General features: G+C 53.2%; 3 protein-coding genes across 4 annotated transcripts in view; 1 reads left to right on the top strand and 2 right to left on the bottom strand.

The window, feature by feature from the left end:
- Window positions 1-11,628, bottom strand: part of ZSWIM5 (zinc finger SWIM-type containing 5) — a 99,458-nt gene extending 87,830 nt beyond the window's left edge. Inside the window, exon 1 of the mRNA XM_062622933.1 lies at window positions 10,932-11,628. Within this exon, the coding sequence (XP_062478917.1) occupies window positions 10,932-11,613 (682 nt within the window). The 5' untranslated portion in view covers window positions 11,614-11,628. The remainder of the gene's footprint in view (window positions 1-10,931) is intronic.
- Window positions 11,142-25,839, top strand: part of AKR1A1 (aldo-keto reductase family 1 member A1) — a 201,056-nt gene continuing 186,358 nt past the window's right edge. The window contains exon 1 of the mRNA XM_062622960.1: window positions 11,142-11,145. The gene's annotated coding sequence lies outside the window, so the exon portion shown is untranslated. The remainder of the gene's footprint in view (window positions 11,146-25,839) is intronic.
- LOC134165818 (selenoprotein Pb-like) overlaps window positions 22,122-25,839 on the bottom strand; it is a 92,515-nt gene continuing 88,797 nt past the window's right edge. The window contains exons 1-5 of one of the 2 annotated variants that reach the window (XM_062622961.1): window positions 25,329-25,364; window positions 24,308-24,533; window positions 23,992-24,204; window positions 23,750-23,885; window positions 22,122-23,111 (exon numbers count right to left, since the gene is read on the bottom strand). In XM_062622961.1, the coding sequence (XP_062478945.1) occupies window positions 22,845-23,111; window positions 23,750-23,885; window positions 23,992-24,204; window positions 24,308-24,516 (825 nt within the window). In that variant the 5' untranslated portion in view covers window positions 24,517-24,533; window positions 25,329-25,364 and the 3' untranslated portion in view covers window positions 22,122-22,844. Of the gene's footprint in view, window positions 23,112-23,749; window positions 23,886-23,991; window positions 24,205-24,307; window positions 24,534-25,328; window positions 25,365-25,839 lie in introns of those variants that run through there. The other variant, XM_062622962.1, reaches the window with a different exon arrangement.

Below are 25,839 nucleotides of genomic sequence, written 5' to 3' on the forward strand. Positions count from 1 at the left end.
GCCTGTGGTCCGCAGACCCATGTAAGGAAGGCAGCAAGAACACACCAGCTTATTGCTGCTCACCTTCAGCTCCCCGCGTGGGGCCCTACAGCTCCAGGAACACTTTAAAGACCTGCAATTTGGAAATCAGATGCAAATCCCCACTGCAGAGCAGTTCACCAAGAGGCAGCAGTATCAACACTACATGGCGTTCCCATCACCGTGCCTGCTCTGCCTGCTTGGCTCACTTCACACTCCCAGAAGCACTGCAGAGAGGCTGCAGCATATAACGTGGCAGCCTTACCTAGAGAGGACTTGGGGACAGGTCATTCCTACACAGTATGTTTGGACACCAAACTGAAATCGAAGGCTACCTACTGTCTCCCAACCCACCACCCCTGCTCTTCCTACAGCAATCCCAAACCACAGACACCAATGGCACCTCTCCCACCTAAGATGCTTGGCAGCTCTACTGAAGCAACTTCACACTTCATGGATGCTCTTGTACTGAAAGGCCAAGGCTACATGAAGTCCCCTGCCCAGCTCTCTGGATCACACTTTCAGGACTGGGCTACACTAGAAAGCTCAGGGCAAAGCTCAGCAGGTTTCCCAAGAACAACCCCACATTCATCCAGGCCCAGCTCCTCTTGTAAAACAACCTTTTTGTCATTTACTAGGAGAAGGTAAAGATTGCTTGGGATTTCTTGCTCCATGAAGAGGTTATTACCTTAGAGATGGGAAACAGAACAGAGAACTAGAAGGCCACTAATTCCAGTGCTAAAAATGCAGCGGTCCAAACAGATACGAACACAGATCTGAAGAAGCTCAGGAGCAGCAGGTCCAGGACATGAGCTTGACCCTGATACTCAAGAGCCAGCAGATAACTTCAGTGGGAGAAGGGCAGACCAGTATATGGGCAAAGGGGATACCCTTAATTTGGAATCACAATCCCACGCTAATCGTTTTGGCACAAAGGAAACCTCAAACTCATTTAGGTCATGGTGCATCTCCTAAAACCTTAAAGTCACCTGTCAAATGCCATTGCACTTTGATATTAAGCACTTAAAATGTGCACAAAAAGGGAAGGGAACTGTCTCCACTTACACGGGAAGGACCAAACACCTCATGCTTTACCAGGGTAGAGGAAAGAGCATCAAGCCTGCAAAGTATCCAAATATCCCATTCCCCTTCGGACCCAATGCAGTTCACACTCCTGGGAGAAGCCAATCTGCCCGTGTCTCCACCAACCATGAGGAAAACCAAGGCGGTAAGCAACAGCAGACATCCACCAGCTGAGCTAAGAGGATGAAGCATTTCACTGGAAACAATCAGGTTCTCTAATAACAGGGCTGCAGCAGCGGCGTGAAAGGGAGGGAGGAGGAGCAGGCGGGGAGAAAGGGACTAGCTGGATATTTATCCCATCCTCATCTTTGTGTTATCAGTACCCCGGTATCAGCATTGTTCAAAATGGCTGCTTAGATGGTTGCCAGCAGCAACAACAGAATCGGTCCATCTGCTGGCATTCTCCCTAATCTATCTCAAACACTGGTCTTCTTTTTAAATGCACGCAAGGGAAAGAAGGGGGGGGAGAAAAAAAAAAGTCTGCCTTGTACAAAGAAACAGAATCCTCCTAGAACAGAGCCTTTTAACTAGATTTTATGCCACCCCTGTTTCCAGGACACACAGACAAAAGTTAATTTTACAATAAAAGAACCAGTGTAAGGTGCTTTTTTGTTATGAGATCAGAAAGCAAATGGAATTTGAATTGTCTGCAGTGGCATGTATCTGACAAAGATTAATTTAAACAGATATTGTCTCTGAAACCAAAGTCCATTGAACGGCTTCACAGCCTATCAACCATGCGAAAGCAGCTCCTTAGCAGCACTGCTGACTCCACCGCTTTCTTTAAAAATGGCTTAACCTATTTCTTGTAAGATAAAAGGTCATATATAGTTCTATTTTACACACCCATAATAGCCAAAGCCACACCAAGCGAGGACAATCGGGAGAAAATAATAACGGGAGGGGGGGATTTCCTCCCCCTTCACACACAGATGCTCAACACTTGCTGGGTATTTTTCAAAGCACGCCGGTAGCGAGCGGCTGCAGCACCACCAAAATGTTCCGACATCCTTGGAATAGAATAAAAACCCCAGGGCCTCTGCAGGTCGCCAGTGCAGGATGGAGAAGCCCACCCGGGTGGGGACGCTGCAGCTCACCACAAACGGCATGGGATGATTCCTTCGCAGAGATATAAAGCCACAAGGATGCAGGGAGGAGCAGCCAGGCTGCTGGCTCACTTGGTCCTTGGGCCAAACAGGCAGGAGCAGGCAGCGGCATGCAGGAGGGGAGAAGCACTACTCATACACACGCACGCACACTCCCCAGCCCCTCTCTAAACACTGGGGTATTATTTCTCCTTTTAATCACAAGAAACAGATCTGTGCATGCCATCAGCGGGCTGTGTGGATGGAGGCAGCTGCTCAGACTTCAATGGGACACACACACACACAGAGGGGAAAAAAAAAAAGCTGCAGAAATCCAAATCCTGCAATTTCTTCCCTTTTTATTTCCAGTTTATACGGAGCACCGCAGGGAAAATGCTACCAGACAGCTTCAGAGCATTTGATACAGCAACGACCCAGCTTTGGGAGAAGAACGAAGGCAAAGCAAAATAAAAGATGACAGCCAAAAGCACTTTTAATATAGTTTCAGTACTTTCAAGAGAAAGCTTCTGTACACAGAGCAGCCAACGAACTGTTACCAAAATAAACACAACTGGCTTTAAAAAAAACTAAAAAAACTCTTTCTGATGATAAAGAAAATCAAAAGAGACGAGAACCAGAGAGTGAGGCAGAAAATACATTTATTTGTCATCCTCCAGACACACTGCTTTTAATTTGGCATCCAAAGCCATTGCAGTTCATTAATGCAAATTATATTTATCTCGGGAACCCATTTGTTGCTCTGCCACCCCTTTGACAGGGCACTCGTCTTCATCAAGGCAGCCGAGCAGGCAGGGCACAGCACGTGGCACCTCCGGAGCTCCCTGCCTTTAACAACCACATAACACCAACAGCGAGTAATGGCTATTATTGGCATCCTGAGCAGTCACCCACACGCCAACATCGGCTGAAGGATGGAGGCCAAGGCTACTGGACAGCATCCGGAGCGGAGGCACAGCCTGTCCTGACCTTGCCAAGGACCCAGACACCAAGTCTCCAGCATTCCCATGGGGAATCCCGCTCTGCCGGCAGCTGCGGGGCACAGGCATCGTCTCCAGGTGCAAGGACAGCAGCCAGGCAGATACCACACCACATCCTGCTGAGCGAACCTCAGTAACCATTAGCAGCCCTTGGTCAAAAGAGCTGGGTGGTATTGGTGCAGGCAGCTCATTACGGGTACTCAGCAATGAGGCAGGCATCCAAGGGGGACACAAGACACCCCCTCTCCCATTTCAAACCAGCGGTGACAGCAGTAGGACATTTGTAAGATGACAAGCTGGACAAATGTATCCACATGCAACCTTTCCAAGCTGGCATCCCAGCAGATCTGCCTCCTGCGCACATTCATGGCTTTGTTTTTAATGTGAGAAGTAAGATTGCGTCCAGTTCCGAGCACCTCGCTACAAGAGAGATGCTGAGTTGCTGGAGCAGGTCCAGAGAAGAGCAGTGAACGAGGCTTAAGAGAGACCTCTCTACAGCTACCTGAAAGGAGGATGGAAAGAGGAGGTGGCTGGTCTCTTCTCCCAAGTAACAAGTGATAGGACAAGGGGTAACGGCCTCAAGCTGCACCGGGGAAGATTTAGACTGGATATTAATGGATATTTTGACCCAGTGGTCAGGCATTGGAACAGGCTACCCAGGGCAGTGGTGGAATCACCATCCCTGGAAGTGGTCAAAAAAACACGTAGATGAGGCCCTCAGCAAAACGGTTTAGTGGTGGGCTCAGCAGTGCTAATGCAAACGGTTGGACTTGATGATCTTAAAGGTCTTTTCCTAAATGATTCTATAGAGGAAAAAAAAAGAAGTGCACCTAGAAAGCCAAATGTGCCACAAAAAAAGCCCAGGATTTTATTAATTTGTGCATTACTGTAAATGCACCATTTTACAAGGCCTAACCCCAATCCTGCACAAAGTCCTAAGCCGTAAGCTTGAGACAAAAAAGAAAAATGCTCTTAAAACGCAGCACTAGAAAATCCATTTGGAGAGCAGCACGGTGGTGTCGTGCACAGGTGAATCCTCGGCATTTAATAAAACACTCCCTGCACCAAGTGGAATCTATTCATATTTAAACATCAGGATAAGAAAGAAAAGCCATTAAAAATCTGAATTTTCACTCCTGCGACATTTCATTGTGAACCCATGAAGATGCTTTCCCACACACATCCCCCAAGAAGTGTTTTGCAGAACCTGTGTCTCTCTGCAAGATGTTACCAGGCCTTTTCCCAAGTCTTGTTGCAAAGGGTCAAGTCAAGGCTCAAGTCTGTACATCAAACCCTTACGGACACCAGGAGAAAAACAAAATGGGGCTCAGTCCTGCTCTTCCAAGCACGGAGGAGAGCATCTCCAAGGCTTCGCCAGCTCTGCAGGCAGAGCTCCCCACCACGATCCCACATCCTGGCTCCATCCAGAAGGTAGACTTGTCTTACAACACCTATTAATGTAGCCAAGATTTGGTGTCCTTTGAGTTATTTTCATCGGAAATTTGATCAATTTCTATTGATGCTAGAGAAAGCCAAAACTAAGTAGAGGCAGGAACAAGTTATAAAGGAGCCGCTTTCCTCCCCTCCTCTCATCCCCAGACAACCAGGAGTATGACAGTCCCATGACATAACCTCCCCAAGACACTATCAAATATAAGGTAAGACATACTGTAAATTTATTTTAATACCCTCAAGATAACTACTCCACATCTCTAGCTACTTGCAGAATAAAATCACCAACATCAGCCACAGACAGGGAGCTCCATAGAGAAACACAGGTTCAACCGTCACCTGCCTCCTGCTGAGCAAAGCAGCAAAGGAACCCGGCACCCACCTTCCCAGGTCTCCAACAAACCTCATCCACAGCTCCATCAGAAGAAACAAGCACTGCTAAGAGACAGGGAAGCAAGTGAAGGCTCCTTCCCCCACTGCTCAGCTGCCTTGAGAAAGTGAAGAGATGCTGCTCCTCCCAAAATCCCCACAGGAGCTACTCCAGTGATGGAGAAACTCACATCGCCATTAAACACAGAGCTGCCCATGCCTCCTAAATGCAAAACCCCTATAAACTGAACACAAGCACAAGGTTGACCATGCTATTCATATGGGCTAACCCCAGATGGGAGTAGGTCTCCTGCTGGGAAAGGGGAGCAGGACATAACCTCAAAACCACCAAAGACTTGTCACCTCCCCATGGACCAAGTCCTCCTCCAGGGCTAGGCTCGCATACGCGCCAAGGAAACACATCAGCCCACAAACTCTTTCTCCCACCCTAAAGCTAAAGGTTTTTTTCCTTTTTGTAATATATATGTATCCAAGGAAAATGAAAAGCTGACACACCACAAGAGATGATTCACAGCTGAATGTGACTTTACAGAGCTATTGCGTAGACGAGCTCATTTAAGTTTTCCAAAAGTCCTATCTGAGGTTAGAGGGACTAATCATAAAACATCGAACATCAAAGCAAGCGTCAAGTAACAGCAAAGCACATTCCCTCGCACAAAGCTTCAGAAACAAAGCACGCAGGCACATGTGGTTTACGTTATTGCAGTTTTAGCACAGTTACATGTTTCCTAAAAGATTCCCTCTAGATGTGGGCAAAATCAGAATCTGCTGTGAACGACACACAAGCTGGAAGTGGAGAAAAGCAGCTTCTTACCTGGGCTAAGCTTTATAAAGCACAGGTAAGCAGCGAGCAAACTCCTACTGCCTGCTCAAGCCAGAAACCAGGACTTGTCACACTGAAAAACACTTCCAACCTATTTACTCTTAAAGCCAAACTTAAAGATTCCATCTCTTGTGCTTTATTTCCCAGGTCTCTAGCCTCTAAGCTAAGTTTTGCTTGCAGTAATTACCCACCTCATTAAACAAGATGTCCCAGCTTCAGAAGGTCTGTTTAGACTCTTAAAAAAGGCTCAAAAGCCAATAAAGAGATCCACTTAAAAAAAAAAACAGGGCAAAATTCCAGGTGTCAAAGCCCTGCTAGCTCTCCCTCCACTACCAACAAGAAACTGGTGGTTTCCATCACCTCCGATCGCAGGTTCTGTAATACAGTCCCAGAACACGCTCAAAAACTACCTCACCTATGAGGGAACTGCAATAAACAGATCATAAGTTGTAATGCCTGATAATCCTCTGTTTTAATTATGTTAAGGAAAGAAAAAACAGAAGCCTAAAGAGTTTAATGCATATTTAAAGTGTTCAGTTTCCATCATGATAAGGCTAATGAACCTCTGCCAGGCCCTTTTATGTGGTTTAAAGTATTTTAATATATATGGTAGGGTAAAGTGCTCTGCCCATAAAGAAAAATGAAGTTAAAATTAATTAGCAAATTGGAGACATGTTGTACAACAACCACCCCACCCAAAAACTGAGAGCATACAGAAGAACTAACTCCCTTAGCAGCACCCTGCCACAGGACACCAGGTTTCACCATGAAATAAATACATTTTGTGACCCATGGTATTCCTCTCAAACCTGCTCTTGCTGGATACAGCCTTAAACCTAGACCCAGGAAGAGAATGATCTTTACACAAAACAAAAGCAACCAGGACCAGCCCTTAGAGCCCCATCAAAGTGTTTTCCCCAAAATAAACAGCTCTATAAAGCAGCACACCACATAGACTTTTTAAACCAACTGGATACAAATTTAGACTCTGCCCCATACCACAGCACAGGGGAGGGAAACCAAATGCTCACCTAAAAGTAAGCATTTTTAGAAAAAAACTAAAATAAAATCTAAATGAAACTAAAAGGGGGGGGGCAAAAAGTGGTTTCAACCACGTTAAGAGCAGAAGAACCCATCGGTATTTTTACCCCTGAAGCTGCATTTCAACAGGCATCATTACAAATATACACCACCAACAGAAGCTGAAAACTATCCTGTTGCAAAAAGCTTCCAAATCAAAACTCCCTGCACTTAAAATGCATTTGTAGGTACTATTTACAGGTAGCAGGCCTAGCTTAACCTCTGCCTGGGCAGAAGGCTGTTGAAGCAGGGTCAGAAAATCCCTTGTGCCTAGATGTCCAACTAGGAAAGCTGGACATCCATGGCTGACCTGCACAGCATCAGATAAAATACTCAGAATTAACTGCTAGTCTGAAAAACCCAGGCTCCCTCCAAGTGTTTACAAAGCCTGTGCATTCTAAAGCCCTGGTTCATTGTTGCTCTAACAGCAAAAGTAAATTCTGCCTATGTACTTATGGCTGGACTGCATACCTCCCCATTGGGGCACAAAGGCTTATCTGCAGGGAAGGAGCACACGCACCACGGAGGCTCCTAAGAGGCTGGTTACAACGCAAAGAACAACACAAAGCTTGATGTTTCCTCTTATGAGTAATCACAGAAAGCAATGGAAAAGGAGAATTCCCACCTAAAACTGCCACGGACACTCACCCACCCATTGGCAGCCGCGACGACTTGAGGCCAAACCACACTATGCCGTATTACACCATACTAGGGAGCGCAGGCGAGAAACATGAATTTGTTCTGCCAGATCACAGCCTACTGTCAAAATCCACCAAAGGCCTTTTCTCTCTCCCAAAACCCAAGAGATAATGGTGTAAAAACTTTTGTTCATAAATATTTATGCGAGTGAACTTGTTAAAAATTAACCGCTGTCGTTAAAGGTTTTGTATCCTTTAGGATTCCCGGCATGCAGTGCAGTCGCATGCTTTATATTAAGCCTGGCATTTCTGCATTCCTTTCCTGCATGCTTTTGTCATTTGTCTAAAAATTAAAAGGGAAAAAAAACCCACACACCACACACACACAAAGACGGGATCTGTACACATAATAATAAAGCAGTTTTTAAGAAGACAAAGATGCCTGTGTTCAACATCCAAGATCTTTCTTTGAGCAAGGGGGGGAAAAAATCCATTTAATGACTCCAGTGAGATCAGGGTTTAAGCCTCGTTTAAATTTTACTAAGCATGAAGGAATTATTGGTTGATAATGCAGCATATATGTTTTTCCTCAGACCTGCCAGCTTTGTGAGCACGAGGGAGCTGAAGCCCAAAGCAGTTTATCCCCATGGGTACAACCCTCACCCCTCCACACCATCTTCCATCTCCAGAAGGTCATTCCTCTTGGATCTTGCCTTTCAATTTTTCAAGGAGATTTTTCCAACCACAGAGAGCAGGAATTTCACATCTGTACTATCCTTCTGGGTTTTTTTCTTTCACAGGTCTGAGTCAGAAACACAACTGTACAAACATCTGATCTTTATTAACAGCAAATCTCAACTGTGCAAGCCTCAGGTCGTGACGCCAGGAGCTGGCGGTGTCCATTAAAGGGATCCTTAGAGAGGAACAGTAGTTTTGATTTAGCGCCGGCGAGCATCAAGTAAGCCAGGGTTGGGGTTTTATTTTTTTCCAAGACATAATGGTTCCCATATAAGCCAACAGCCAAGTTCCTATCTTAACTGCAAACACACACACGCAGCCACAAAAGTGTTTGTGTCTCCAGTGGCTGGAGCTCTTCCACCTCACCTTCCAGCAGCATCCGCAGGATGGATGTGGAAAGTTGGCGGAGGACATCTCAGCTATGCCTCCATCCACCCCGGATAAACACTCAGCCCTTCACAGCCTTTTGTTTGATGTAAATCTTCCTGCTCCAGCTCAGGGCTGCTCCAGAGACAAAACCTGAGGTGTCTGACCCCGCATCACCCACCCGCTGCCATCTGAAGATGACCTGCACTACAGCCAAGACTCGAACCCCCCCTGCTCCTAAAGCAAACTCCCACAGCCAGCATCCCGCATGCCCCTCTTGGGCTGCATAAATCACCCAGTGACTTTGCAGCGAGCGCTTCCAGAACATGCTGCTTCATCTAAAAAGACGATGGTTGGGAGGACAATGCGAGCAAGCTCCGATTTCAAAGCTGGGGAGATGGTTTACACTTGTCAGGGGATATGAAACACCAGAGCCAGGACCATCCTCGCCGTCCTCTGGCTCGCCCAAAGCAGCAGCGGGGAACCGCAAGGAAACGGGGTGCGCACGATGCTGGATGCAGCGCTGAATGTCGCTTTGGGATGGGAATACTTTGCGTGCCCCGCACGCACCTGACCCCAGCGCCCACCCAGATCCTTCACAGCATCGGCTAAAGCCTCGTCAGAGCCACATTTCAAAGGTAAAGAAATTTAAAAACTCATTAAAACAGGAAAATTCCTTTGTACAGGACCAGCCCTGGGTTTAGGCAACCACTGCCTCCATCTCCCACGCCGGCTGCTCACTGCACCCACACCTCGGTGGGCAGGTCAGTAAAGCATCACCCACAGCAAGCTATTATTTTCCCTCCCCTCCTAATTTTAAAGTTCCTGAAGAGCTACTCCTCTCCTTCGAACAAAGAATTATTTGGTTTCAAGTTTAAAGTATTTTAAACAGAACAATTAATCATCTTAACACAGCCCTTAGAAAATATTAATTCAGCCAAAAAAGGGTATAATCATATCCTCGGAGAAAAACCTTTTGTGCTACAGGAATTTTCCCTGCATATCCTCAGAGGTGGGAGGAGAATTCTTCTGCTGTCACCTATTTTCACATCTCAAATGGAAAATGTTTTGATAAAGCTCTTCTGGATGTAAACTGTACCAAATGGGATTCTGATTTTTTTTAAAGCAAGGGGTTTTTTTTTTGTCCCCAAAAGGAAGAAGGGCTCTTTAAATAAACACGGCTCAACTCACCATTCCTTACAACAAAAACCACCCTCCCTTCACTCATTCACGCCATACCCTGGCACAAGATGAATTTACATTTCACATTTGCAAAACAAATTCTAGCCTAATGTCATTTTAATGGAAAGGCGCATTTCAATCACTTCCAGTAACAACCAGGAGTGGATTATTATACGTAAAAGACCACAGTTTGCTTCTCTTTAAATATATGCGGATATAAGGCGGATTTCAGATGGGGACTAGAAGGATGGGGGAAGAGGAAGAACATTTCCTCTCCAACAATCCCCCTCCGCCAGTGCACACAAAAGCCACCTGCCCATGGAGAGAAAACACGATGCCTTTATTCCCACCACCATTCCCACGGCCCCTCCGCCACCAAAGGAGAGAGAAGAGGCCACGCACATCCGCCCCCGAGCATCGCCAGTGGTACCCACCAGTCCACCCAACTCGTCACCCCAACTGTCCCCTTCCGTCTCCAACAGCCAGTCCCTCTGAAGGTGTCCGGGCAGAGGTCTGGGAAAGGGAAAGCAGGGAACAGATGCCCCCCTAGAGATTTTCCAAGGGGAAAACAAGCCGTGATGGAGAAGACAAAGACAAACGCTGAGAGCTGTTGGGGAGATGCGTTACGTTGATAACTCCCATCCCCCGGTGGAAGCGCCGGGACCCCAATGGGAGCATGGGTCCGGGTGCTCCGGGGTGAGGGGGACACCGGAGCGGGGCTTCCACACAAATCCCCGACGGGCACTTGGGGAGAAAGGGGGGCGGGGGGGGGGCGTGTCTCTATTTCCCACTCGGGCTGAATGGACGGCGAGCGCGCTGCGGGCAGCCGCCGGTGACACCCGGGGACACGAACCCGACCGAGAGAGGATGAGGAGGGGGGGCTACCCCCAGCCCTCCCACCCGCCAGCCGTCATCTTCCCAGCGGATCACCAGGCGGTCCCTGCCCCCGGGGCAGGATTTTCCTGTCAAACCACAACCGCGCCAGACAAAAGGCTGAAGCGCTTGGAGGGGAAGGGGGGGGGGGGGGCGGAGAGGCGGACACAGAAGCCACTCGGGGCCCCGTCCCGGCGGCACTCACCGACTTGCAGCACGTTGTCCACTGCGCCGGTCTCCAGCAGGCGGATGCCGCGGCGGAAGGGCAGCCCCTCGCCCTGCGGCGCGGTGGCGGGGGCAGCGGCGGGCGGCGGCTGGCCGGCGGCGGGGCTCTCCTCCCCGGCCGCGGCGGGGGCAGCGGCGGCAGAGGGTCCCCCCGCGGCGGCGCTGGCGGGGGATGCTGCGGCGGCGGCGGCGCGGCCGGGCTGGAAGCTGGAGTACATACAGATCTGCCGCTCGCTGCGGGGGAAGCTCCAGTAGACGATGCGGCGCTGGACGGGCTCGGGGATGCGCTGGAAGCGGCCCTCCACCCGCTCGAAGGCCCAGCTCCCCGCCACCCGCTTGGCCGCCGCGTCCAGCAGCGACTCTGGCTGCAGCAGGCTGCCCGCCTCACCGCCGCCACCGCCCCCCGGCCCCGACGCCGCCGCCGCCTGCCCCACCGCCCCCGCCGTGCCCGCCGCCGCCGCGGGGCAGCAGCCGGCCAGAACCGGAGGGGCCCCGCTGGCCCCCGCGCCCGGCCCCGCACCGGCCCCTGCGGCCCCGGGACGGGGGTGAACGGCCCCGGTGCCCCCCGCCGGGCAGGCCCGGGAGCACAAGCGCTTGGGGCCCGGGGCGCCGGCGGGCAGCGGCGGGCGGAGCAGCTCCTCTCCCTCTCCTCCCTCCGCCATGGCTGCGACCGACTGAGCCGCGCGAGGGGAGGAGAGACGGGGAGGAGGAGGGGGAGAGGGCGGGCACCGGGGGTGGAGACTGCAGGAGGTGGTCCCGACGGTCCGGAGCCGGCCCCGCCGGGGCGGGACGCCCCACAGCTCCCTGCCCGCCCCGCACCCGCCAGACCCCCTCTCCGACCCGCACCTGCCGGGGGCAGGAGGGCAAAGGGGAGCCCCGGGGGACCGGCCCTGTGCCCTCCTGGCGGTGTCCGATTACGAGAGGGGGGACACAAGGGGGACTCTGTGCCCTCCGTTCTCGGAGGACGGGGAGCGGGAAAGCCCCGTGCCCGTAGATCCCCACGGCGCTGGGGCAAGGCCAGCCGAGCTTGTGATGAGTGAGGGGGCTCGGCGGGGCTGGATGTGCCCCCCTCCGCCGGAGGTGTCCGACGGGAACTGGGGACCACTCTCACTGCAAGCCCCGCGGTACCCGGTCTGACCCAAGGCCCAGCCTAACCCAAAAATCACCTACGGATTTACACCGGGTACGGGAGCAGACAGCAGAGCCCTACCCTTCAGCGGCACCAGGGTTTGCTTTTTCGTTTGAAGCCCTGCGGTAGAGGCTCATCCCACACACCGCTGCAGCATCCTTGGGTGCAGAGAGAATACCGGATCCCTTGGGAGCTGCCTCCCAAGGCAGTGCTGACCCCCCGGGAGCTCTGCTGTGCTCTTAAGTGAGGTTGCATTAAAGCAAGGTCTTTCAGCACATCTTGCCTGACTTGGCACCCCAAAACCTAGGGAGCTAACCCAGGGGCTGGGTGCTTTACTGCTGTGCCCAGCAGGACAGCATCGCAGGATTTTTGCACAGAAATACATTCCCATTCTTTTGTCCTGCCCAATTTTAAGTGACAAACCTCTGAGGAAGAGCAAACCTCACTGATCTCAGAGTTTCGTTTTCTTGCAGTTATTCTCGCTGCTTTGTGAACCGATTCCTTTCTATCTGCAGTTCAGTCACATCTAGACCATTACTGGTTACTCCCTTGTTGCAGCGATCTCCTATTTACTCTTACTGACAGAGCAAGAGTACATTTCCTGGAATAACAGGGAGATGCAATTAGGCAACAGGAAATAATCATGCACCTTTGCTATGCCACGAGGCACCTCCAAGCCCAAGGTCTCCCTAACAGGACCCGGAGGGAAGGAATCAGATCCCAGGCAGGCAGTGAGAGCAGGCAGAGCTACTGCAATGAGAGATCTCCATTTTAGAGAATAAACCTCATGCTAATCGATGAAGGTCAGGAAGAGGTTTTCCTTGAAGGCTGAGGTGTTCCTTACTGCTGCGGCTGCTCTTGTTCAAGGTAATCAGTGCTAACCAGCAGCAGGGCCTGGCCTCAGGCGGCAGCTACACGCAGATTTGTTTATGTTTCCCCTAGGAATCACATCCCTATTTCTTTAACCCCGAAGGGCATTTTGCTCTCTGTAAGGGATTGTTGCGACAGGAAGCATTTGCCAGCACAGCACTTTGCCCCTCACCATCACCTCTGCTGCTGTGGTGGTGGGACCTGGGGGAATGAGAAGGGCTTCATCCACCTCTGCCCCTCCCTGGCTGCATAGGGGGACCTCAAGGGGCCGTCCCAAAGCACTCTCTTGCCCCAAAGTAATGTTCAGCTTCCCAGCAGAGACCGGTCCTACAGGATATTAAGCTCTCCTGGTGATGGAGGCTGCGGGCTCCAGTGTTCAGCAGCCTGACCGCCCGGGAGTTTCTGCTGGCACCCGCATCTCCCCATAGGCCCGTAGGGGGGAGCCTGCATGAGAGCTGGGGCACAGCACCCCAGCTTGCATGGTCCCTCTGTCACCAGTGTCTGCAGAGCTCACCTACTGACAACCTTGAGTGTCCTTACTTATGTCATCCCCAGACGATGCCAATAAAGAGGATTTTAGACTTCAGCCCGAGCAGGGATGTTATTCATTCCCAATGAGCTGACTTTTCACTGCATAAAACATATAATCCAGACTCAAATCAAAGCAAGGTCAGTGCAGTAGCCGGCCAGCCTGTCTCTGGGGGGTTAGCATGTTATTTCAAAGACAAATCAATCTCTTTTTCCTCTCTCTCTTCATCAGAACATTTGTTGCTCCCATTCCTGCTCGTGCTTTTCATTACTGCCTTGAATTTCACAAGGGGGGTGGGGGAGCTCTCCTCCTCCCAGAGAACACTGACAGACCTCTTCTCCCTGGGGAAGGATGCAAAATGTCAGCCGCCCGCTCAGCCCCTGATGCTGCTCATTCAGAGCCTGGAACCAGGTACATCAATAATTCACCGCACGCCTTCCTGAGCCCGGCCATTTGCTGAGCCTCTACGACTGGCAGCCCTGGTTCCCTCCTGGCTTCAAGGCTGTTTGGTCAGGCTCTGCCCATGCTGTGACCCACCAGCTCCAGCTCTTCTGGCCTGAGTGCTGGCATTATTCAGTGCTGAATTTTCCCGCTGGCCCCAGAAAGAGTTTCGGTTTGAGTCCCTGGGTAGATAATTTGCTGACCAAAGGGAGCTCCCATGGCTCTATGCTGCAGTTAGGCAGCACTGCAGTGCAATATCGTGGGAAATTATTTGGGTGCCAGCTTGATCAGAAGCCCAGTTTTAAGTTGCAGGTGCTGTGGGACAATAAATGTACTCTCCTCTTGCTACAAACTAAATTGAAGAGCCTTAAAAAAGCGAGAGGAAAAGAGCGCTGCTGAGATGCGCCCTGTGGGTTTCCTGGTACCTGTGCTTTGTTCTGTGGCAGACAAGGTAAGTGCTGGTAGGTGCCATGTCTCAGCCAAAGGGGATCCCACCTTCTTGTCCACCTGCACACCTTCGTGTAGCTGCTCTCCTATCCCCACCATGCCCAAACCCCATCCTCAGCAGAAACACTGCCTTTCCCTGGGCATTGTTCCCTCTCTCGGGTGCTCCCATGCATCTTTGACATTGCTTTGCCTCTGAGCAGTCAAAGTTGTGCCAACATTGGCTGAGCCTTGCAGAGATGACAGTAAAGCTTTGCAAGACTCAGTGACCACCAAGGAAGTCCTCTGATGACAGAGGAAGACATAGAAGTGCAGCAGAAGCTTTATGACCAGCTAACGATGGGAAAGGAGGCAGCAGAGTGCAGGCAGCCACCAAGCTCTGGCTCCAGCCATCCAGAGGATTTGCTGCTCTGAAACAGCCAAAGCCAGGCTTATCAGCAGCCAAGCTCCAGTCCTAGGCACTTATTGGAAGTATGGCTCTTTCAGCCTTTTCAGTGTTGATGGTGCTATTCAGAGCAGAGGCAGAAGGGCAAGGACATGGGAAGTAATGCAGACTATAACTTCCCTGCCTTAATGCACTCAGGAGCAGAAGGATCTTTCCCTAGGATAGTTATTCCTTACCATCCCTATGGATCCAATGTCCAGGAAAAGACAGAGAGCATTTCCTTATGAAATATTCAGTCTTGCAAGCAAGAAGAGGAATACCTTGGTTTGGTTGCCCATAGAGTTGAGCCCCATTTTTAGATTCTCCAGTGCCCAACAATGTCTCCAACAAAGCACAGGCCTGAGCTGGAGCTTTTTGCCATCAAGCTGTTTGAATCCCCCATGGATTCTCCACTGACTCATTAGTGCTGAGTTATTGCTGCGCTCCTCTTTCAGCAGGGCCTCTAATAAAGTTGCTTTTCGCTAGCCAGGCAGTTATTTTATGAAACTTTCCACAACTGACAATCCCAGGGACCTCCTTCAGGTGTGACTCAAAATTGTACTCAAAAGAGAAATGCAAGGACTAAAAGTGCCATCTCCCCTCTCCAAGCACAAGCTGAATTCATAGATCTGGTGTGGGACTGGCTGCTCTCACCTTCACTTTGACATAGGAACACCTCTGCTTGCCTGTATATCCCTGTATCTGCTCTGGGATGAATGAGTTTAAAGTAGGGGATGCTCAGGGTGCTGCAGCTGCATTATCCTCCGTCTACTGTCAAGGGAGAAGCTCCTTTGTACAGCTGGAGAGGGGGCACCCAGGAGCAGAGGGGAAGGAGGAACAAGGGAACAGCACCGAGGAAGGGAATAAAATGGACCGAGGTGCTTGGGTACCAGGTATGAGGCTGGGATCAGGCAGATCCGGGCAATCCCTTGTATCCTACCAGAGAGCTGTGGCTGTCGGGAGCTGTTGTTCCCTCTCTCCCCCACACACACATGTCAGTACATCTCTGGCTTGCCAGGGCTGCCTTCCCCCAGCCCCCATAAGATGATCAAAGTGCTGAGCCTCTGCCGAGCCATGGAGATTTCTGCACCCTTCCAGCAAACGCATTTGCTGCGCAGGCCAGCAATTAAGCATGGAGGAGCGGTTGGGCAGGGACCCTGGGCCTCCAGGAGGAGCAGTCACCTCCCTGCCACAGAGCCTAAAAGCACATAGTGCTCCAGAAAGGAACTCAGCCCCGTGCAGAGGCAGCGTCCATCCCAGCCAGCCTGGCTGCCGCGGGGCTGAGCTCAGCAGAAAGCAGCCCCCCGCTCATTACCCCCCTCCCAGCAGCTGAACATCCCTCTCCTTAATTAGAGATGCTAAAATAACCGGGAAGTCATTTTGCAGGCTATAGGAGTATGAATAAATGATGGCAAAGCGAGGCATAAACAGCGCTCCTGTTAGCCTTTGGCACCAGGTCTACCCTGGCTTCGGAGATGTGAGCTGGTCACAGCATCCAGCCAGGTGGGAAGTCGGAGTCAGGCCAGGCATTAAGCTCGTCCCACAGCCCTCCATCACACAGGGTTCTGCTCCCCTTCCCTGGGCAGAGAACTGACAGTAGATAACACAATAACCCCTTTGCATCATCCCAGCCTTTTACCCTCCACAGTTAACACGCTTTGCGAACGGTATTTCACATGTAAGTAGTTCTGTGTGGGGAATGGTCTTTTAGGAAAGGAGGGAGAAATTAAACCAGTGGGAAACAACACACTGCACCAGTTTCATTTTTTTTTCAGGAAAAAAACAAAAGGTCTGTAATGGAGAGAAGATGAAACACAGATTCTATGAGTTAAAAATCAGCAGAAGAGGCTGAAAGCGGGACAAATCCAGGCTCAAAGAGAAGCTACTAAATCTCAGCTATGGAGAGCAATTAATGCCAGAACAAGGGAGCAGTGGAGCCTGCCGTGGATGAAGGCACGAAACCCAGGCACCAGCTGCTGGGGTGAACAGACCTGCCTGCTGTGGACCATGCCACCTCCAATGGGCACACGAGGCACAGCTGGTTGGTTGAGAGGCTACAATCCCCCATGGCTGATTGGCTGGGAGGTTACAAGACCACGTGGCTGATTGGCTGGGAGATTACAAGGACACATGGTTGATTGGCTGGGAGATTACAAAGCTCCATAGTTGATTGGCTGAGAGGTTGCAAGGCTCCATGGTTGATTGGCTGGGAGGTTGCAAGGCTCCATGGTTGATTGGCTGGGAGGTTGCAAGGCCGCCCGGTTGATTAACTGGGAAGCTAGAGTGCCCCAGGGCTGATTGGCTCCTTGGCCACATCACTGGATGCTCATTGGCTGTGTGGCCTCATTACTGTATGCTGATTGGCTGGGTAGCTAAGGAAAGTAAAGAAAATAATGGGGCTTTAGGCAACCTGTTCTAGTGGAAAGCGTTCCTGCCCGTGGCAGGGGATTGGAACGGGATGGGCTTTAAGGTCCCTTCCAACCCAAACCAGTCTGTGAGCCTATGAAATGAAAAAACCAGCTTTGAGAGAAGTCAAATCATTTCAGCCCAATTTGTAAGTTTTCTCCTCACGCCCGGCACTGCTGGGTCTTCACAGTCGTCTGCACCATTTTGTCAGTCCTACTGAGCCGCTGTTCCTCAGGCGCTGCTAGGACCGGGACCATCACTGTCACGTCTGCCGTCATCCCAGGCCACTCTCAGCATCAGGAGACACCTGGAGCTTCTGGTCTGGGTCGTTCCTTGTCATCCATTTCACCAATTTATTCCAAAGTCACAGAATCACAGAATGGTTTGGGTTGGAAAGGACCTTAAGATCATCCAGTTCCAACCCCCTGCCACGGACAGGGACACCTCACACTAAACCATGGCACCCAAGGCTCTGTCCAACCTGGCCTTGAACACCACCAGGGATGGAGCATTCACAACTTCCTTGGGCAACCCATTCCAGTGCCTCACCACCCTCACAGTAAAGAGCTTTTTCTTTATATCTAACCTGAACTTCCCCTGTTTAAGTTTTAACCCGTTACCCCTTGTCCTATCACTACAGTCCCTAATGAAGAGTCCCTCCCCAGCATCTTTGTAGGCCCCATGGGTCTCATTTCCATGGGTACATCCATGTAGGAAAAATAGACTCCAGCCTGGGATCTCTTCACTAGTAAAAACCAACAAAGATCATTAACTTGGCTTTTCTTTTATAGATTTACCAGGGCTCTTACAGGAACCAAGGAGCTGCCCCCCCCAGCTCAGGATTTGTGTCTTGTCAGTAGCCATTACAGTGCTCTCTCTCAGAGGCTGCTCCATGGGTTTGTCCTCTTCCTTCAGCTCCCTTACAAGATCAGGCATCCTCCTCATGACAGATGCTCCTTTCACTCCCTGCAGTGTGGAGAGCCCACGTGGAGACCCACTTGTGAGGCCAGATCCCAGCACTACCCTCAGCATTAGCCAGTCCACAGGGGGACAAGGGGAGGTTGCACCATGCCGACCTTCCCTTTGAGAGCCCACGCACCCCAGCTCCCCTCCACAGCACCGTGTCCTCACACATCCCTGCGCGCAGGAGCCAGGAGCAGACGGTGACATTTCAGCAAAGGTACTGGCAGTTCCAGTACGAGGCTGTGCCACTTGAAGCCGCCCAACACAAGAGCAGGATGTGGTGGCTCAGCTGGAATCCAAGCATCGCACCCCACTCGACTTGAGGAGAGACAGAGACACAGCAAATCTCCCTTCACACGGCAGCAAAAAAAGGGATAGCTTGCTAGCTGCTTTTGTGGCAGGGAGACAAGAGGAGAAGGGCTTAGGAAAGCTCCTATGAATGCAGGGACCAGCACAGGACCCAGTCAAAGCCTTGGGCGTCAGCTCCGTGATGCAAATCTATGCATGTTGGGCTGGTGAGACGTGCCTGTCCTGGGGTGCTGGTTGGGCTTTTTCTGCTCACACTGGGCTCCCTTCAACCCTCAGATCAACATCGTCAATAACAGAAGCAAACTGTGCCCTCTGTGCCATCGTACCTCGGCAGTGAGCAAAGGTAGGGGCTAGAAACAAGCAGCACAGAGAAATGGCTTTTGTTCTTGCTCAGCAATGGCTGGACCGTGCCGAGTGCACAAAGAGAGGAGGTGAAGCCACACAAAGCTGCACCAGGGAGGCACTGAGAGCACCTATGTGGGGATGAGAGCCTTGATATGCCATGGGGCTGCGGCTCCACCTCTGCCTCCCCCAGATCACTCTGGACACACCAGGAAGGAGAGAAAGAGCTGGAACGAGTCTCCTGTAGGTCAGAAAATGGCCAGGCAGAGACTTGGAGGCCTTTGGAGGGAGAAGAGAGGTTACAACAAAGGAGAGCAAACCTTTTGAATGCACCTTTGCTCAAGAGGCAGAGGTGCCTCCACCCTCTGTCCCTGGGGACTGCTTTGGGGTGATTCTGTTCTGGCTCTGCCAGCAGAAAAAAGATGGGACATGCCAAGCAATGGGGCTTTGAAAACCTGGGGACTGGGCTCTGCCCCACTGGTGGCCTCATGGCCAGCAAGAACCCATGACTGATGCTGGGGAGGGAGATGGGAACGAACAAGGCCAATACCTGATGCACTTCCTCAGCCCCGTCCTCATCAGTCTCCAGCACTGGTGGCCACACACGCAGGGGACACAAGTCACTGGGGCTGGCTCATTCCTGCAGCTGTTTCTCTGCCCTGTCCCATCTCCTCGGGTGATGCCACTCCAGGATGAGTCTGGAACTGCTCACCAGGGACATCAGCAAGTTGGCCAAAGCTGGAGATGATCTCTCCAGCCCTCACTCCCCAGCCCCTAACCCATGATGGAGATACAGGGCTGCCATTCCCAGGCAGCAGCGTTCATCCTCACCCCACAGAAGCAAGAGGGGCCCGGCTGGAGTGGACTTGGGGGACAGAAATGCAGCCACTCTCATGTATTTTGCCTAACAACAGTGATCTCTCTGTGTATTTTCATTCTGTTTTCCTAGGCTCAGCAGCCTCCTCAATGAGATGTTTCCAAAGCAGCCTGGATTGGCGGCACGCCAGCCCCACTGCCAGATGAATGGGCGGAGGAGGAGGGACCCATTCCTCTTCTTGACACAGCATCACTGTACAAGAGGCCTCTGTTGACATTAGAACTGGCTGTTCCCTTCTCTCCCAAGAGTATCTGCCTGGCCCTCGGCAGGAGCAGCACACAGGGCCAAGGACGCATGTGATGTGGAACTGGCATCTGTCCTCCTCCAGGGTGGAGGGATAGGGTACCAGGGCAGCGCAGCGCATCATCCTCCAGGGTGATGGTACATCCATGGGCACCTGGGTACTGCAGTGCATCCTCCTCTGGGGTGGTGGCACAACCACAGGCACTAGGGTACTATGGAAAAGCACTGCTAGGACCTGAAGTCAGCCCTAGTTTCGTTCCCTGCATCTCTGCTGCTGAGCCAGCCCCCCAACAGCTGAGCACTCCTTGGGGATCCCTGGCTCCTGCTAACAGCACACACTCCCTGAGACATCAGGGATGTGAAGAGCCTGTTAACTCCCCCAAAACACCTTTCCTCAACCCCACTCAGAACAAAGCACCACAGGAGTGCAGACACTGATACAGGTTTTGCAGACCTCCATGTCTCCTTTCAGGGGAGAGTGATGCCATGGGGGCCCCAAACACAGCACCCACAAACCCTTCAGGCCTGTGGACAATACTATATGGAGCAGCATCAGCTTTACGCTCAACCTTTGCCATTACTCAGACGTGTAGGACTTCACCCTAACAGTGTCACAGCTCTTTCCCAAGCTTCAATTTCAACACCTGACGCAAAATACCAACCCAAGCCTTCAGGGCTGGAAGTTCATCTGCTGGGAGGTAATGAAGTGCCACTGGACTGCCCACCCAGAGCCAGACATTATCCCTATGTGGGACACTGCTAATTGCAGATCTGGTCATTAGCAAGGGAATGCAAATCTATGTATGTCCTGCTCATCACCTGTCACCTTCTTGACAGGAGCCTTTAGGAGCTGTGCAAGGAATGGATGTGGAGTTTAACAAAAGGGCTGAGGAAGCATCCAAAGGCAAAAGAAAGAGAGAAAAGTCATCAGCATCATTCCAGTGCACACCTCTCCCCCCTGTGGCATCTCCTGCGGGTGGCCAGCACCCAGCTGCTGCAAGCCATGGACGGGAGGCTGGGTCAGAGCAGCACGCAGCAGACTGCTCCCACCAGCCGTGGAGGGGAGAGGGCTCTGCCTGGATCTGGAGGAAAAGAGGCCAGCCACGCATGGATAAGATGAATTGGTTGTCTCAGCAGCACCGGCAAAATGAGTGAGAGCAGCGGAGCCCGTGAGGCCCGGCCTGCTTTGTTTCAATTACAGCAGCTGCCAGAAGAAAAAGATAACCTCGATATTGATGGCAGGAGCGGCAGACAGAGGTGCCCTTGTGGCTGCTGGAGCAGGTAGAGGAGGAAGGGGGAGGAGGAGGAGGAGGGAGGGAGCAAGAGAGATGAAGGGGAACAGAGGCTCAGCCAGCAACCCATGGGAGAGCGTGGCTGGCTCCCCTGGGCTGGTGAGGAAGACCAACCTGATCCCGTTGTTCTCATTCCCGTGAGGAACAGCTCCTCTTCACCCTGGCTCTTGCCCCAGTCACTGGGTAGAGCATTCCCTGCAGAGACAGGGTGTAGGGGTGCAGAAATCCAGCTCAGAGCATCAGCCTGACACGCACCACACATGGCACCGCATAACACTGAGCAGAAAAGACATCTCTGCTCCTCACTAAGGCTGTGGAGCCTTGAGAGATGGAGAGTTCATGGCAGGCATTGAGTGGGGCTGTTTGGGATAATGGATTGAGCTGGAGTGAAGTGCTATGGGGCTGGAGTTGAAGGCATGGGGCAGCCCAGGGTGCCTACCAGGGGTGCACGCAACTTGAGGGCTGGGGAGCTCCACAATATGCTCACAGTGGGGGCTGGTCTGGGCACTGGAGCCAAGATGCCCAAGATGACTTTGGACTGTGTGTGGGAACTTTGGCCCCACAACAGCAGCTCAGGGCAGGCACCCCGACATCACACCTACAAACCGGAGATTGAGGTGTCTGGCCAAACTTCCCCCTTTGCAGTGCAGGTGAATGCCCTGCCCTGGGGGGCACTAAGCAGGAGGACGTATCCAGAAGGTAAGAAGAGATGGGGTCTCTTTGATCTTAGACCCCTTTACCTCTGCACAAGGGAATGCAAACCACTGCCAGCTCTATGGGGTCCACATCCCCCAAAGATGTGTGCCCTGTGCCCACCAAAAAGCCCAGGGCCAGCCTGTCCTCGGTGAGCTTCCTACGATCTCTGCAGGAGGAGCCCCACCAGAGACCAGGCTGAGCAGGGTTCGCTTCACAGAGGCTTTATTCACTCCGGATATTGGCATCATCTTCCGATCTCCCATAGCAGAGACCCCAGCATCCTCACCCCGTCCTCCCGGGGCTGTGGGTCCTTGATACAGCCCCTAGGTCTTCACGAGGGGACAAGGCCACCATCTTGCGGCCGCCCATCACCACTGCACATACCCGTGTGCAAGGCTTGGGGGTCCCCAGAAAGTGGCAGCTATGGGGGTACAGGGTTTAGACCATGGGGACCTGCGACTGGTGCCCGCATCCCCTGGGATCACACCTTGCGGGGCACACACTCTCCCTCCCCTCGCTCCAGGACACCCAGGGGTGCCAAGGATGAGCAGAATGTGCCAGCAGTGCTGCTCCCACCCCAGCTCTGGCCCTTCCACCCCTGTCCTGCTGCCCCGTGCGGTGTCAGCCAGCAGCGACCGGGACATCCCGGTTTGCACAGCAGGCTTCATGAAGCACGGAAAGGCAGGCAGGGGTGGAGGAGGGCTCAGAACTGAGCCCTGGGGCTGAGCATGTGGCACCCCGCAAGGTCGGAGGGGGATTTTCATCCCTGGTCACAGGATGGGAGCAATGACCCACATGGGGGATGCTGGAGGGGGTTATACCAATACTGCTAGTGATGAGCAGCCCAAAGCAAGTCCTTTCAGGCCTCTGGGAAGCGAGCTGGCATGGTCTGCACACTACTGGGTTCTGCAAGGCTGCCCACCCTGGTTTAGTGCTTATTTGCCTCCTTCTGCTTCTTCCCCTCATGATGGGGCTGGCCATGGTCTCCATGGGGCTGGCCATGGTCCCCATCGTGGTGGTGAGCATGGGTGGCACGTTCGTGGTCCCCACTTGGGTCTGTGGCTCTCTCGCTGCTGACCCCGTGGTGATGGTGAGGATGGACGGGGTTGTGCTGGTGGATGGGGGTCTCCGTCTCCTTCCCCTTTGGTTTGGGAAGCGGGCTCAGGGTTGCAGGGGCCTCCGTGGTGCTGTTAGCCTGAGGAGAGCAACACAAGGGCTAGCGCAGGGTGTGAGTGCACACAGAGCCCTGCAGTGACCCTGCAAGCACAAATCTGAGCTGGGGTGGAGGTGGAGGAGCATCCATCATACAGAAGGCTGCATGGGTCAGAGCAAAGGCTTTGCAGCCCTGACCCAGAGAGGACAGGAGAGGCTGGAGCACATAGAGTAGAAGCCTCTGTACCTACATCCCTTGGCTCAAGTTGTCTGTGGCCGAAGGAATTCCTGAGCCAGGAAAGGGACTTTGCATTTAATATTTCCAGATGGATTTTTTCCTAGGAAGTGAGCAATTACCTGCCGAGCCCAGAGCTATGTCCCTTCTATCGCTCTGAGTGTGCCACCTCTGGTCCACAGCCTGCCCCTTTCTTACATCAGAACAGCCACAACCCTAGTTAGCTCTTCCAGACCTGAGCTATGACCCCATTAGTCCACTCCTTCTCCACTTGAAAGCTCTGACCTGTTTAAGTGCCCTTACTCCAGACCTCTCATCACCTTCCCTCTCAACCACGGCTGAGTGTGGCTGCCAACCCGGAGCTGTCCCTGACATGAAGATAAGGTTGATGTGCAACGCCAGAGGAGAGAAGGGAGCCGGCTCCAGCGAGCATCCCTGCTCCTTACCTGCTGGGTGGTGTTGGCGTAGAGGGAGCAGTTGCCACAGAAGTCCTTGCTGTGGGTGAAGCGGATGGCCGACTCCACATAAGGGAAGTGGAGGAAGCTGTAGGGCAGCTGGATGTGGAAAGCCAGGCGGCCACACCTGCAGGGAGACACCACGGTCCAGCTCAAGCCATGGGGGGAGCTTTTGGAAGCCCATCAAACACCCCATAACCAGGAAAGCCCCAGCCGAGACGGGGCACACTCACCGGTCATAGACAAGGAAGTCATCCTTGTCACCCCCAAGGACGTGCCAGACATCGGGGTCCTCCGGCTCCGGCTGGAAGACGGGGATGCCCAGGGGGGCCTGGCGCTCCAGCTCCCGGAACATGGCGCGGGAGAGCGGTGCCTTCTCATTGACGATCATGTAGCGGACATCGACTGCACCCCGCCGGGCCAGCTTGTCCCGCAGGCCCCCGAGGCTGTGGGGATGGAGGCAATGGGATGGGGGTGCCAGGGTGAGGGGCTGTGATGCTGTCCCCCAGTACAGCAGGGCTGGGTTTGGGGTAGGGGAGCAGGGCTCACCTGCGGGCCTGCTGCAGGCAGAAGTGTCAGCTGGCCTTCAGCAGAGCCACCACTGTCACCTGCCCCATAGCCCCCTCCATGGGGCTCAAGCCATTGATGCTCCACACTGGTGCCTCCTGGCAGAGCCGGCTGCTGTTGTCTGCCCCTTCGGAGGCTGAGGCCAGCCCCAGCCCTAGCCAGGCAGCCAGGGCCAGCACCAGCAGCCCCATCCTGGACCCTGGACCCCCTGGCAGGGGGGAACAGGGCATTAGTGTCCCCTCTGCCCCAGGGCTCAACATGATGGGGTCCTCCCAGCCTCACTGCAATCCCAACTCTCTCCATGCACCCCCCTCCAGGACAAACAGAGACTGGTGGGCAGTGTTGGACTGGTCCCAGCACAGCACTGGGAGCTGGAAACCACGCGTTGTGGGAGAAAACAAAAAGGGGATGGGGTGAGGGAATCGTGGTGCCCAGCTCCTGACAAACACAGCACCCTCACTGCAGTCTTCGGTGGGCACCCACTGCCACAGCTGAGTGTCCCCATCTGCCCTCAGCACCAAAGCAGTCGCTCCATATATTAGGGGATGAAGGTCCTGCTCCCCCCCCCGTGGGTCTTCTCCACCCCGCTGACCCCAGAGCCCAAGCCCAACCTCAGCTAGGGGTCTGTCTTTGTCCCAGAGGCAGGCAGGGATGCAGCCCCTGACACCTCGGCTACCAGTGGGGAGTTACTGGGACTAGGATGGTTTCACCTTCAGGTCACCTTGAGAGTCTTTGGCTCCCCACGAAGCACTTTAGGGATGCACAGAGCCTTTAAACCCCTGCTCCCTAATATCTGCCTGAAGCCCCTTCCTCTCACAGCCCACCTAACCCAGCCCACCCAAAGAAATACGGGCATCCCTCCAGCATCCACATTTAATAGGCAGGGGGAGGACACGGGGCCGGAGCGGGAGCAGGGGGCTGCAGGGTTTGTTCAAGATGGATAGATGCATCTACCCCCAACCCCCAGCCCTCTCCCCCATGAGAACGGGCCCCAGTACCGCACTTCTCACTGCTGTCCTCCGGCCGGACCTCCCTCCTGGTGGCCCCAGCGGCTCCGGGCAATGCCCACCCGACCCTGCTCTCCCTTTTATCTCTTGTCCACTCTCCCCGCCCAGGAGGGAGGAGAGGAGTTTGGCTGGAGAGGGGACGGCGCCCCGGCCACCGCCGCCTGCCTCGGGGGACGGCAACAAGGCAGGCACTGTCCCGCTCGGTGCCACGCAGCCTCGGGGTCCTGCTGCTGCAGCCAGCCCCAGCCTCGCTGGGGCAAAGCGGTGCCTGGTGCTGGGCTGGAGCAGAGGGTGCCAGGCAGTGCCGCAGGGAAAAGATGGTCACGGCCGCTCGAATCCCCCCCCTCCCCACGGGCACAGGAGCACTGGGGGCATTGCCAAGGGCACTGCTTGCAGCGAAGGGCTGCAGGACCCGCACCCCTGGGGTGCCACAGCTCCCTGCCCTGCAGGATGCCACCCCAAAGGCCATGCTGTCCTGCTGCACTGTGCCACGACTGCTCTTAGAGC

This window comes from Pezoporus occidentalis, unplaced genomic scaffold, assembly GCF_034315485.1.
Source record: "Pezoporus occidentalis ecotype Australia unplaced genomic scaffold, CSIRO_AGI_Poc_V1 ctg25, whole genome shotgun sequence".
NCBI lineage: Eukaryota > Metazoa > Chordata > Aves > Psittaciformes > Psittacidae > Pezoporus > Pezoporus occidentalis.